Source organism: Cetorhinus maximus, chromosome 7 (genome assembly GCF_964194155.1).
Source record: "Cetorhinus maximus chromosome 7, sCetMax3.hap1.1, whole genome shotgun sequence".
Taxonomy (NCBI): Eukaryota; Metazoa; Chordata; class Chondrichthyes; order Lamniformes; family Cetorhinidae; genus Cetorhinus; species Cetorhinus maximus.
The window spans coordinates 45,183,082-45,197,995 of record NC_135885.1 but is presented as its reverse complement, the minus strand read 5'-3'; the positions used below and the strand labels follow the sequence as shown (position 1 = coordinate 45,197,995).

General features: G+C 44.4%; 1 protein-coding gene across 2 annotated transcripts in view; it reads left to right on the top strand.

The window, feature by feature from the left end:
* Window positions 1–14,914, top strand: part of LOC144682761 (anoctamin-7-like) — a 97,238-nt gene that overhangs the window by 26,668 nt on the left and 55,656 nt on the right. For both annotated transcript variants that reach the window (XR_013577100.1, XM_078545420.1), the window contains exon 5: window positions 14,738–14,869. Coding sequence is in view for 1 of the 2 variants with exons in the window: in XM_078545420.1 (XP_078401546.1) it covers window positions 14,738–14,869 (132 nt within the window). In the remaining variant the exon portion in view is untranslated. The remainder of the gene's footprint in view (window positions 1–14,737; window positions 14,870–14,914) is intronic.

Sequence of the window (14,914 nt, the reverse complement as noted above, 5' to 3'; positions counted from 1 at the left end):
CTCACACTCTCTCCATCTGTTTTCATGCAGGAGAAGCTGGCTCACATCAGCAGGGAGAGGTCCCAGACTGGGGGTGGAGTGGCCCACATTAGGCCCCTCACGCACTTTGAGAAGCATGCCATCATGTTGGCTGGTGATGATGTGGACTGTGCCTGTGACGACGGTGAGGTCGGTGGCAACACCCACCTGAGGATCCTGCACCACATTATCCCTCCCTTAACGCAACTGTCAATGCTCTCTTTCCTGCTTTTGACTCTGCTGCCATGCACTACTTATCTCTACTTTGGTTCCCAGGGAGCTCTGCCAAGCAACCGACACCCTCAGCCAGCCACTCTCACAGCTCCATCCACTTCCTCATCTACAGCCAAGATGACTCCTCCTCCAGTGAAGAGGTGGAAATAAGCAGCCCGGAAGACCCGTCACCACATGAGGGAGCAGCCGGCCCATGAGTGATTATGGAGGGAAAAGTGTGTGTGTAGCAGGGCCGATCAGAGCACTGTGCAAACACTCTCACGCACATGTGGATCCTTTACATATCACACTCATCTCAATGTCCCGAGCATTTTGAATGCTGCCTGCTGGGGTTCACTTTCAATTGTCCATCTGAGCTGACCTGCATCTCCACCCACCCACTGATCACACTCCCATGCAGCACCTGATCTCGCCCAGCACGACTCTCGTTTCACTTTCGATTTGGACAGCATGGTGCTAATTCAGTTTCACTTTCGCTCCCCCATCCTTTACCTTGCTCCAGTCACCCATTTCCTCTCCTCCATCACAGTTGGCCCCTCCGGCATCACCTTCCACCTCCCCTCCGTGACCTACCAGCCCGAACCATTTTCCTTTGGGGATGTCCAGGTGAATGTGCACGTTCCCTTCCTTCCTGAAAACCCCACCCCCTTCCACATTCACCTCCCCAACCTCCTCCTTCCCATCCCGGGGTCCGTGTCTGCCTTTGGGTCCCCACCAACCACCCTTGCCGCTCTTTCTATCGCTACCATTGAACCCTCACCCTCTAACCCTACCGCCTTACTCTGCCCTCAACCATTCTCACCCTTCCTCCACACCACATCCACCCTCAGTATGCTCCACAGGAGGCAGACATGGACCCATCCAACCCCTCCCTTGCACATTCACCTGGTCATCCCCCCCTGCACACCCCTTCCTCCCCTAGAACCCCTCCCCCCACCAAGGAATCCCTTCCCCCCTCCTTACCCCTCCCCCCTCTTCACCCCTTCACCCTGGAACCTCTCCCACCACCACCCCCCAGAACCCCTTCACCCCATCTAATCCTCCCACTTCCCCTGGACTCCAACCCCCACTTAGTTCCTCCCCCTTCCTGACTCCTTCCTCCACCCTTACCTCTTCAGCCACTCTAAGACCCTCCCCCATCCCAAATCCTTCCTCCATTCTTACCTCTTCCTGCAGCCTCACTTCTTCCTCCAGCCCTACCTCTCCCTCCAGCCTCACTTCTTCCTCCAGCCTTACTCACACCCCCTTCCTGTCCCCTTCCTCCACCCTTAATTCTTCCTCAACCCTTACTCCCTCCCCTCTCCCCCTCCTCCCCCTGGACATCCTCCCCTCTCCACACTCCTTCCCTTATAACTTACACACCCCCCCCCCCCCTTATACCTACCTCCCCAATTGTGGTCTTCTTCCCTGTTAACCCCTCCTGCCCCTGTTCTCCCTCCCCCGCCGGCACCTTCATTCCCCCCGCAACCTCCCCCCATCCTGAGATTCCTTCATTCCCTCCCCTCCCAACCTCACCCCAGCCTGAAACCTTCATTCCCTTCCATCCCAACCTCACTCCCCCGACACCTCTTCCTCTCCCAGTCGATCCTCTCCCATCCTCTCGACCATCACCCGTTACAAGCATCAACAGTGACTACCCAACTTCCGTGTGCTGCTTCGCATAAAAATCCACCCAGCATGCCATGGACATTCTTCCAGGGTCCCGTTGCTGTCGGCCTCCAGCATCTTCTGCTCCTGAATATCCGCGATGTGAGTAAAGCCCTGGCGGGTAAGTCCCAAATTCTGCACTTCACACTTGTCAAGACGTGTTCTACACCGGCGTGCTTTCCTGCCGACGTGGACAGACAGACCAGTGAGGGGGGAACGATTCCTGCAGGCAGGCCTAATAATGATATGTTGATGTGTTACAATGAGGTTCCCAGTGTCCGATGGCAGGAAACATGGCCATGGCGGGCTGAGCATACAATCACGAACTGGTTTCACGCCATCAAGAAACCAATTGCGCCATATTGTCCGCTCATGCCACCGAACACGCCCAACACCAGTGGGCATGGAAAATCCCGGCCAATAGCTAATATTTAAGAAATGAATGCATTGCAACAGTTATACATTCCTTTCTGGCGCAAAAACACAACAGGAAAAGCGGCCCAACCATAGCTAACTAAAGAAATTAAGGTAGTATTAGATCTAAAGAGGAGTCATATAAAGTTGCTAGAAAAAGTAACAAGTCTGAGGATTGGGAGCAGTTTAGAATTCAGCAGAGGAGGACCAATAAATTGATTAAGAGGGGAAAAATAGAGTATGAGAGTAAACTTGCAAAGAACATAAAAGCAGACTATAAGAGCCTCTATAAGTATGTAAAAAGACAAAGCTTAATGAAGACAAACGTAGATCCCTTACAGCCTGAAACGGGAGAATTTATAATAGAGAACAAGGAACTGGTAGAGCAATTAAACAACTACTTTAATTCTGTCTTTTCAGAGGAAGACACAAATAACTTCCCAGAAATAAGGGTCTAGCAAGAAGGAGGAATTAAAGGAAATTAGCATTACCAAAACAATAGTGCTGGAGAAATTAATGGGACTGAAAACTAATAAATCCCCAGGGCCCGATAATTTACATCCCAGGGTACTAACGGAGCGTGGAAATAGTTGATGCGTTGGTTGTCATCTTCCAAAATTCTGCAGATTCTGTAACAGTCCTGGCAGATTGGAGGGTGGCAAATGTAACCCTACTATTTAAAAAAGGAGGGAGGGAGAAAACAGAAAATTACAGACCAGTTAGCCTAACCTCATTAGAGGGAAATGCTAGAGTCTATTACAAAGGATGTGATGACAGGACACTTAGAAAATATCAAGGGGATTAGACAGAGTCAACATGGATTTATGAAAGGGAAATCATGTCTGACAAACCTACTGGAGTTCTTTGAGGATGTAACTAGTGGAATAGATAAGGAAGAACCAGTGGATGTGGTGTATTTGGATTTTCAGAAAGCTTTTGATAAAGTACCACATAAGAGGTTAGTGTGTAAAATTAAAGCACATAGGATTGGGGGTAATATATTGGCATGGATTGAGAACTGGTTAGTAGACAGGAAACAAAGAGTAGGAATAAATGGGTCTTTTACAGAATGGCAGGCAGTGATCAGTGGGGTACCACAGGGATCAGTGCTTGGGCCCCAGCTATTGTTATGATCCCCAGCTGAGGTTATCCCTGGACAAGCCTGATCCCAGAGTGGAACCCAACTTGATAGATCCTAATTTTTATTTGTTTGTTAAGATACGTGGAGAGTGGCTACTGAACAGAGTCACAGGGGTCAGCTGATGAACTTTTAACAAAAGAATAAAACATTTATTCAACAGGAAAAGATGAACTATATTACAATACTCCTTCACCCACAACTATAGCTTTACAGATGTACACAGATTTATAAGGATAACACAAGTTACAAAAACTATCTTATACTCTAATGTTCAAAATAAGTACATAGATCATGTAAACCTATGGCACCCTGTGGTCAGACACCTCATCTTCCGACTAGGCACTTTACAGCCTTCCGGACTGAATATTGAGTTCAACAATTTTAGATCATGAACTCTCTCCTCCATTCCCACCCCCTTTCCGATTCCCCCCCCTTTTTTTCCATTAATTTATATAGATTTTTTTTTTCCCACCTACTTCCATTATTTTTAAATGTATTTCCATCCATTGTTTTATCTCTACCTTTTAGCCTTTTTTGATTCCTTCACCCCACCCCCACTAGGGCTATCTGTACCTTGCTTGTCCTGCTTTCTACCCTTAATTAGCACATTCCTCAGATAATATCACCACTTTCAACACGTCTTTGTCCTTTTGTCTGTGACACCTTTTGGTTATCTCCACCTATCACTGGCCCTCTATCCAGCTCTACTTGTCCCACCCCCTTTTAAACTAGCTTATGTTTCACCTCTCTTCTATTTTTACTTAGTTCTGTTGAAGGGTCATTCGGACTCGAAACGTTAACTGTGTTCCTCTCTGCAGATGCTGCCAGACCTGCTGAGTCTTTTCAGGTATTTTTGTTTTTGTTTTGCCTTTCTTTTTCTGTGTGTGTGTCTGTGGGAGGAACCTGCCTATCTGGCCCCCTGTTGCTAGGCAACAGCACTGTTATTCTACTCTTGTATGTTTACCTTCACTTTATAGGGGTCGTAAAACACCTCATTGAAATGCAAGCACTTTTCTAAAGTTAAACTAAAACTCCATTTGACCTTTCTTAAGACAGATACAGAAATACAAATCAAGCTTAAAATTCCAAAGCTAAAATTCATTCCTAACACCCACAAATACAAGTATAACTTAGTTAAGCTATCCCTATTTCCTAACACTATTCACAATATACATCAATGATTTGGATGAGGGAACCAAATGTAATATTTCCAGGTTTGCTGACGACACAAAACTTGGTGGGAATGTGAGCAATGAGAAGGGTGTTAAGAGACTTCAAGGTGATTTAGCCAGATTGAGTGAGCAGGCAAATCCATGGCAGATGCAGTATAACGTGGATAAGCGTGAAGTTATCCACTTTGGTAGGAAAAACAGAATGACAGAGGATTATTTAAATAGTGATAGATTGGAAAATGATGGTGTACAAAAGCACCTGGGTGTCCTTGTACACCAATCACTGAAAGCAAGCATGTAGTTGTAGCAAGCAGTGAAGAGGGTTTGTTGGCCTTCACCGCAAGAGGACTTGAGTATAGGAGCAAGGATGTCTTACTGCAGCTATACAGGGCCTTGGTGAGACCACACCTGGAGTACTGTGTGCAGTTTTGGTCTCCTTACCTAAGAAAGGATATACTTGCCTTAGAGGGAGTGCAGCGAAGGTTCACCAGACTGATTCCTGGGATGGCAGGATTATCATACGAGGAAAGATTGGGCCGACTAGGCCTGTATTCACTGGAGTTTAGAAGAATGAGAGGGGATCTCATTGAAACATATAAAATTCTGACAGGGATGGACAGACTGGATGCAGGGCTGATATTTCCTCTGGCTGGTTGGGGTGTGGAACAAGGGGTCACAGTCTCAGGATACAGGGTAGATCATTTAGGACTGCGATGAGGAGAAACTTCTTTGCTCAGAGGGTGGTGAATCTATGGAATTCTCTACCACAGAAGACTGGAGGCCAAGTCACTGAATATATTTAAGAAGGAAATACATTGATTTCTGGACTGCAAAGATGTCTAGGGGTATGGGGAGAGTACATGAGAAAGGCGTTGAGATATAGGATCAGCCATGATCATATTGAATGGCAGAGCAGGCTTGAAGGGCCGCATGACCTACTGCTGTTCCTATTTTCTATCTTTCTTTGTTTCGCCTTCATAACTGAAGTTTCTCGTCCCAGGAGCCATTCTTGTAAACCACTTCTGCACTTCTGCACTCCTTCCAACGCGTTTACATTCTTCCTAGAGTGTGGTGCTCAGAACTGTACACAATACTCCAGCTGAGGTCCAACTATTGTCTTAAAAAATCTCAGCATAATCTCCCTGCTCTTGTACTCTATGCCCCTATTAATAAAGCCCAGGATACTGTACGCTTTATTAACTGCTCTCTCCACCCGTCCTGCAACCTTCAAAGTTCTATGCACATATACACCCAGGTCCCTCTTCTCCTGCACCTCTTTAAGAATTATACCCCTTATTTTGTATTGTCTGTCCAAGTTCTTCCTACCAAAATGCATCACCTCACACTTCTCTGCATTGAACTTCATCTGACACCTATCTGTCTACTCCACCGACTTGTCTACGTCCTCCTCACAGTTTACAATGCTTTTAAGTTGCGTATCATCCGCAGACTTTGAAATTGTCCCTGCACATTAAGATCATTAATATATATCAGGAAAAGCAAGGGTCCCAATCCCAATCTCTGGGGAACTCCACTACAAACCTTCCACCAGCTTGAAAAATATCCATTGACCATTATTTTCAGCCAATTTTGTATCCACGTTGCTACTGTCCCTTTTATTCCATGTGCAATAACTTTTCTCACAAGTTTGTTGTGTGGCACTGTATTGAATGCTTTTTGAAAGTCCATGTAGACCACGTCAACAGCATTACCCTCATCAGCCCTTTCTGTTACCTCTTCAAAACACTCCAACAAGTTAGTTAAACATGATTTCTCCTTTAGAAATCCACGTTGGCTCTTCCTAATCAACCCATATTTTTCCATGTGACTATTAATTCTATCCCGAATAATTGTTTCTAGAATCTTACCCACCACTGAAGTTAAACTGACAGGTCTGTAATTGCTGAGCTTATCCTTACAACCTTTTTCAAACAAGGGTGTAATGTTTGCAATTCTCCAGTCCTCTGGCACCTCCCCTGAATCTAGGGAATGCTGAAAGATTATGGCCAGTGCCCCTGCAATTTCCTCTCTTACTTCCTTCAATATCCTTGGATGCATCTCATCTGGTCCCGGTGCCTTATCAACCTTAAGTACTGACAGTTTCTCCAACACTTCTTCCTTATCAATTTTGAACCTCCTCTGTCACCGTGGCCTCGGTAATATTTGCTTCCTGGGTAAAGACAGATGCAAAATATTCATTTAACACCTCAGTCATGCCCCCTGCGTCTATGTATAAATCCCCTTTTTGGTCCCTAATCATCCCTACTTCTCCTTTTACCATTCTTTCTCTTACTATTACTATTACTATTTGTGTGCCTATGGAAGACTTTGGGATTCCCCTTTAGGCGTCCAGCATCACAGAGGTCAGTCTTCAGCCAATTCAATTCATTCCATGTAGTATAAAGAAATGGCTGAAGGCACTGGATGTAGCAAAGTCTATGGACTTGACAATATCCCAGCCATAGTACTGAAGACTTGTGGTCCAGAACTAGTTGTGCCTCTAGCCAACCTGTTCCAGTACAGCTATAACATTGTCAAATATGTGACAAAGTAAAAAGTTGCCCAGGTAAGTTCTGTCCATAAAAAAAGTAGGAAAACCTAATCTGACAAATTACACCCGCATCAATCCGCCCTCAGTCATCAGCAAAGTGATGGAAGGTGTCGATGACAGTGCTATCAAGGGCACTTACTCAGCAGCAGCTTGCTCACCAATGCTTGGTTTGAGTTCCACCATGCCATTTGGCTCCACTGGCTGGAGTCATACTTAGCACAAAGGAAGATGGATGTGGTTGCTGGAGGTCAACCATCTCACCCCTAAGACATCACTGCCGAAGTTCCTCAGGGTAGTGTCCTAGGACCAGCCATCTTCAGCTGCTTCATCAATGACCTTTCCTCCATCATAAGGTCAGAAGTAGGGATGTTTGCTGATGATTGCAACAGTGCCGGACTTAGAGTTAGTGGGGCCCTGTGCATAGCTTCACTTTCAGGCCACCCCCTGCCTCGGGACCCAGCCAAGAGAAAAAACATGCTCTCTTATCTCCCTCCTCAGGCTGAGACAGTGCAGTGCTCCCTGATTACCGAGCCTCTCACAATGCAGCAAGTATCGGCTTGGCTCTTGGCTCTCGAGTCTCTCGAGTATGAATCTGCAACCTTTGGACACAGAAATGAGAGAGAGAAGCACTCCCCACTGAGTGATGGTAAACAGCTAAAAGGAATAAGGGGCTTCCATTTCTGTACAGCCTTTTACCACCTCAAGACATCAAAAAGCCCTTCCCAGACCATGAATCTCTTTCAGCATGCGGTCACTGTTGTATGCTTTTGTATGTCTATTAATTCACTCCCAAGCCTTTTCTGTGCTAAGCCTCCCATTATCCCTCCCCAACCCATTACCCTTCTCTTATGAGTCATCTGTTCCCTCATTTCCCCTTTCCATCCTACTACCCCCTTCCCAGGCCCATTACCCTCTCCTGCATTCTCTGCTCCCCTCCTGCATTTCTCCTCCCTCATCGCTGCCCCCCAATTCCCCTTCCACTGTCCATTCCCCTCCAATTCCTCACCGTAATTCCCCCTCCTGCATTCTCCCCTCCACATGCCACCACACCATTCCTCCTCCCACACTCACCTATCCCCATTGCTCCTTTCATCTTCTGTTCATGTTTGAGATCCAGAGAGAAAGATACATATGATGGCACCTGACATGGTAGGTTGCAGTTGCCCAACTGGCTGCCCCGTTGTGCTGAAATTACTATAAGTGTAATTTTTTAACTTCCAGCATATCCACAAACCTCCAATGACAGATTACCATCAGCCATTTAGCTAGTTGTCTTTCATTGGGAAGATGCCACACAATTCCCAGAGTGATAACAACCACCTTGCACAAACTTATCAAGCAAACCACCAATTCTCTTTACACAAATGTCAATTTCTCTTGTATGACTAGTCATATTTCTGTTTCAGCTCATGGAAGTGACAAATTTCTGTAATTGATCGAACTGATGAATAATACTAGAAGCAATTGTGATTATACTAATTTCCAAAGATAGGATTTGGATGCAGCAAAGATATTTGCAGAAACAAAAATCTGAATACTAACAATGTACTGAAATAAAGGAAAACTAGCATCCCCTTTACAAATTAATTCCTCTAGTTTATGATTGCTGTTCATTTTAGTTCGGTAGTCGACTTTTATATTACCGAGTTTACAAACATATGTTAAACGTAGACTAATCAGGATCGATTGCAGCCAAATACTTTAATTATAAAACATTCCTTAAGATATAATTGTAATTAATGTAAATTCACTCTAGATGCTGTTACAACAATTAGGTAAATGTGTTTTTTCTATGAAATAGTTCCGACTGAAGATGCAAAGAAAAGGCTGAGATTTTAACTTCTGGTGAACTGAGGTCAGGGTGAGGAGTGGAGAAACTGTGGAGTTGGAACGTGCACAAGTGGAAACTCCAGCAATTGAGTAAAGTGGAAACTTATAGCTTTCTATTCATAATGAGGGAGCCGTCGAAAACTCTATGAGCCTATTGGAAAATATTTACAGGTTTACAAAGAAACTGTGACCGTAATCGGGGGGATAGAAGACTGGAATCAGCAGGACAGTAGAAAGGCAAAGCAGCAGTGATGTGTAGGATAGAGATGGATGGGAGCAGTGTTCTTGGCACTCCTAGAAAGATAAGAGTATCAGTGTGTGAGAATGAGCCCAGGAACTGTTGGAGATCTGTGGCTGAAGTATCTGTGTTGCTGTTTATTTTATAGAGAAAAGCAAAGTGTTCAAAAACACCAAATATCATTTTTTACTGAAATTGTCTAAGGACAATTGTGTAAATACTTGCACCATTGTCAACAGTTTATCAGAAATAATTACCTTCATCTTAGTAACTTCAGTTTAATTTTGAGAAGACAACGTGAATTCACCAATCTGCACATCATGTTCCCTTTTTAGGTCTGACTTTTTCTTGCCCAACGGAATGTTCCAGTCGGATATATTTCCTCCAGGCTTCACCCTGTATTTCTTTGTGAACTCGGTATTAAAGGCGTAGGACAATCCATTTCTAATAAAAAGGTATCTTTGCCTCCAGAGTTAAAGGGATGTCCCACAGTTTGGGGCCCCTTGTCATTTGGGGGTCCCATTCCAGTGCATGGTTTGTTTCACAGTAAATCCACCTCTGGATTGCACAATGTTTGGCACCATTCGTGACCCCACAGATACTGACGCTGTCCATGTCCATGTGCAGCAAACCTGGACAATATTCAGGCTTGGACTGATAAGTGGTAAGTAACATTTGCACCACATTAGTGCTAGTCAATGACCATCTGCAATAACAGAGAATCTAACCAACCTTCCTTGGCAATTACTGAATCCCCACCATCAACATCCTGCAGGTGATTATTGACCAAAAATGTGACTGGACCAGCCACACAAATACTGTGAGCAGGTCAGAGGCTGGGAATTCTGCAGTGAATGACTCACCTCCTGACTCCCCAAAACCTGTCCATCATCTACAAGGCACAAGTCAGGAGTGTGATGAAATACTCTCCACTTGCCTGGATGAGTGCAGCTCCAACAACAGTCAACAACCTCGTTGCCATCCAGGACAAATCAGCCTGCTTGATTGGCACCCCATCCACCACCTTAAACATTCACTCCTTCCACCATTGGCGCACAGTAGCAGCAGTGTATACCAACTACAAGGCTCATGACAGCAACTCGTGAAATCTTCTTCAACAGCACCTTCCAAACCTCTACTACCTACAAAAATAAGAGCAGAAAATGTATGGGAACACCACTGCCTGCAAGTTCCCCTCTAAACCACGCACCTGACTTGGAAATATATTGCCCTTTCTTGACTGTCACTGGGTTGAAATTCTGGGACTCCCTACCTAACAGCACTGTGGCTTTACCTACCACACATGGACTGCAGTGGTTCTAGAAAGCGGCTCACCAGCACCTTCTCAAGGGCAGTTTGGGATGGGCAACAAATGCTGGCCTTGTCAGTGACACGCACATCCCATGAATGAATAAGAGAAGTTTTTGTATATTCATTTTCTTTTGATTAAAAAGGGCTGATTGTTTTAAACAGAGGAAAACAGAATGACAATGCAAATAGTTGCCTAATGTTTTTATAAAAGATTAGTCCCAAAATAACAGAAGCCTATATTGTTCGTTTTAAAAGGGAATTTATTCTGCATTTCAGAAGTTAAAAGTTTTCCTGTCTCCCATTAGGTCAATAATGATTAATAAGTGATTGAGCTTTTCCGTGATAAGGTATAGCATCCATAGAGACAGAGAAATTAATGCAGCATTTAGTCAACCCTGCCAGTGTTCCAATGATGAGCAGAGGGATGGTGGTTACTGGGGATAACCCTACTGGGTGTCTCAGAGGTATTTCATTTATACAGACTCCATCCCGGAGTTGGAATATACTTGGCTATCCAATCTTTATAAACAGAGATAAAATCAATATTTTGTATTGTACCTCTCAAGTCTTTCCCAAAGAAATATTTGTGATAATGTCAGCTGCATAATCTCTCAGCTTTATTTGGAAAAAAATAAATGATTTCTTATTGGTCAATCATTAATTTTAATTGCTGCCTGGCTGAAATAGTTGTGTGGGAGGCTGGGGTTTCAATTCATGGGGCACTGGCACCATTACCAGCGAAAGAGGATGCTGTTCCATTGGTGTGCACTCCACTTAAACTGGGCTGAAACCAGTGTTCTGATGAATAACTTGAGTGGGAATAGGGTTTTAAAATAATAAGGAAGAGGGAGAGTACATGTAAGAGTAAATTTATAAGTGCGAAGAGAGAAGTCAAGGCAGAGTAGTGGTTTGGGTAAAATCAAGCAGATTGTGTCATGAAGATACAGGAAGTTTAATAAAAGTAACATACCAATGGTGACTAAGGTCACATCAAGGAAAAAAAATAAAAAGTTAAAATTAAAGACATTATATCTGAATGCATAAATCTTTTGTAACAAGACAGTTGAATTAACAACTCAAATAGAGATTAATAGGTTTGATCTCTTACCTATAAATAAAATATGGTGGCAAGGTGAGCAAGGCTGGGAACTAAATATTCCAGGGTATGACTCATAGAAGAGATAGGCACATGGAAAGGAGGTAGCATTGTTCTGATAATAAAGGACGAGAGAAAAGCAATAGTGAGAAAGGATCTTAGCCCAGAAATTCAGGATGCAGAATCAGTATGGGTGGAGCTAAATCAAAGGCAAGAAATATAAAAGCAGATTTAAAGAGCATTTACAAGTGTGTAAGAAGGAAGAGGCTAGTGAAAGTAAATGTGGGTCCCTTAGAGACAGAGGCTGGAGGACTTATAATGGGAAATAACAAAATGGCAGGGATGTTAATCAAATATTTTGTATCTGGCTTCACAGCAGAAGACACAAAGAACATAATTGTGGGGTCCAACGGTCTAATGAGAGTGCGGAATTTAAAGTCATTGTTATTAGTAAATGTAAAGTACAAGAAAAATTAACAGGACTAAAAGCCTATAAATCCCCTAATGGCCTATATCCGAAGGGCTGTTGAGTTAGCGGATGCATCAGTTTTGATGCTTCCAGAATTCCCTGGAATCTAGAATGGTCCCCATACATTGGAAGGTAGCAAATATTTCACCATTGTTCAAAAAAGGAGGGAGAGTAAAGAGGGAATATATAGAATATATATCGGATGTGTGGGTCTACACATTGGACTAAATAGCAAAATAGAACAGAAGGGCTCTTCAGCAATCCTCATTATCTGCTGGAGGACAGATTGTTGGACTGCTGTAAGAGCCTGCATGTCTCATTTGACTACTGGTAATCGCAGCTATGGTGACAGCAGTCTGAGCCTGCATGGCAATATGCATGGGATCTCATGACCACCATCTGGGCTTCCACTGCAGCACTGAGATGTTAGGTGGCCTCTACCCATGCTGCAGTGCAAGATGAGACATTGGCCACCAGTTGCTGCATCACTCATGGATCTACAAATTCTGTCAAGGAGTTGGCCACCACTTCGACACTGGAAAGGATGGGCTCCAAATTCTGCATGATATGTTGCGCCATGTTGGAACCAGACTCCCCAATGCTCCTTGATAGTGAAAACAGACTGTCTGGCAGACCTGCCAATTCACCAAGAATCCTGATATTCAAGGCCCTCGGCATTCTCCTGTATGCTGGCTCAAAGAAGTCCTCATCTGAGTCTCCTGCAGAAGAACTTGTCTCCAACTTCGTATTCCAGTGATCTGGCACAGGGACTGTCCTTTCTCCCCAGCCTTGCTGCAGTTCACTCATGTCCCACTGCAGGTGCGATGTGCATGCAGATTCCAATTCTACACTACTGCCTAATGATCACAGAGTGCCAGTGTCTGAGCTTGTGACTGCGTGTATCAGATCAAATAAAGTGCTTCTTCCTCCTGAGGCTGTTGTGGCTGAGCAAGCAACAGTTCTTGGGTGGCTTAAAGCAGGAAATCAGAAGGGAAAAGTTGGAGTCAAAGAAGAGGGGCAGGCTTAGAAAGAAAGAGGCCCATGGTCACCCCATCAGCAGCTTGCACATAGTGTATAGCAGGAAGAGGGTAAGGTGGGGGTTGAGAGGGAGCATAAGGCAGAAACATACCATCATCCTGAATGTTTATTGTGATGCCAGATGCAACGGGTTCTGTCACAGCAAGGCCCATGATGAGGAGGACCATCTCCTCCGTAAGGCACAGCAGACGGAGGCATTCCTGTTGCCCACTGGTTCTGCTCTACAGGCTACCTTGTCCTGCAAGAGAGAGAGAAGAATGTCAGTTATTCCGTTGCACTGTGGTTTGGGGAAGTACCTGCCACAGCTGACTCGCTGGGCTTATGGGAAGCTGTGCAAGGTATGTGTGTGCAACTGGCATCATTGAAAGGTGTGTGAGTATGAAGTACCTGAATTTTAGGCTTGGGTTCTGAGTTCTAGGGAGTGCGGATGGGTGAATGCTGGGGGTGCCTTGAGCGTGATATCAGACCACCCTGCTCAACCTCCTGTAGAGCATTCAGGCAGCCAATACTGCAGCCCCACTCAGATAAATAAGGAGGCAGGACTGAGTTTGCCTGCTGCCTGCCTCGATGGTAATGGGCGTGGGCAGATAGCAAATTGCAATCCCACTCCCAAAAACAGGCCTTAACAAATCTTTAGCCTGATGTGTCTGATCAATAAGAAAGAACTTGCAATTAAATTGTACATTTTGCAATGGCCCAAACTGCTTTATAGCCAGTATAATTTTTTGAACTGCGTTCACCATTAGGTTACATAAATGTGTCAGTTAATTTACACACGCCAAGATCCCATAAACAGCGGAATGATGAAGGACTGCTTGAAAAATGAATGATGGGCAGCACATCAGGAAAGCTGCCTACTTTTAATAGTGCCATAGGATGTTTCGCACAGGACTTCAATTTAACATCTCATCCAAAAGACAGCACCTCCAACAATACAGCACACCCTCAAAGCGTCAGCCTAAAATATGTGGTCAAGTCTCCAAAGTGAGCCTTAGAACCCACAACCTTCTGATTCAGAGATGAGAGTTCCAGCTTGCAAGGCCATCACATTTCCCATGTACATGTAGTATTGATGTGCCTAAGGGCAGGATCTCTGCTCATTCCTCCACACCTTGTGGTCTTGAGCTTTCCTCTTTAGTTTCTCGTAAGAGCCTCCGATTTTCAATTTCAATGAGTAATATGACTCGGGAAAAGAATACATGAGGTGGTTCCCGGTTGCTTTCCTCGAGTGCGCTTTAAAAGGAGGCACAAGCCCTCTTCCAGAAGGATCTCTGCTTGTAAGCAGCTTTTGACTCTCAAGGTTCTAGCTCTTTTGGTATCACCACGAAAATTTGTTGATTCCGCCACCCAGCCACGGCTCGTAACCCTGAGCATGGGACCCTTACCTGGGCCTGGGCCTGGGTCAACTCATAACAGGGTAGAATGGCCACCACTCAAATAACTCTGCCAACTTGACATCTCACATAACCCTTGAATAATATTAAACTCAGTATTCATTATTTACAGATTTATTTTAAACTGGTATCTCTCATTCACTGACTGTATTATTAATGTACATTGCTGTTTTCTGGCAAACAGATTATGAAAAAGAAAGTGGAATAGTAAAAAAGATTCCTGCTTTACCATACTTGCTGATGAAGAAAGCATTTAAATCTGCCTTCACACTACATGAAAAACCCAAAGAGGAAACTAGTGCATTTCCAACACATGGTAAGTGGAGCAAGCCTCAAGAGCAGTGCAACTAATTGCAGCTGA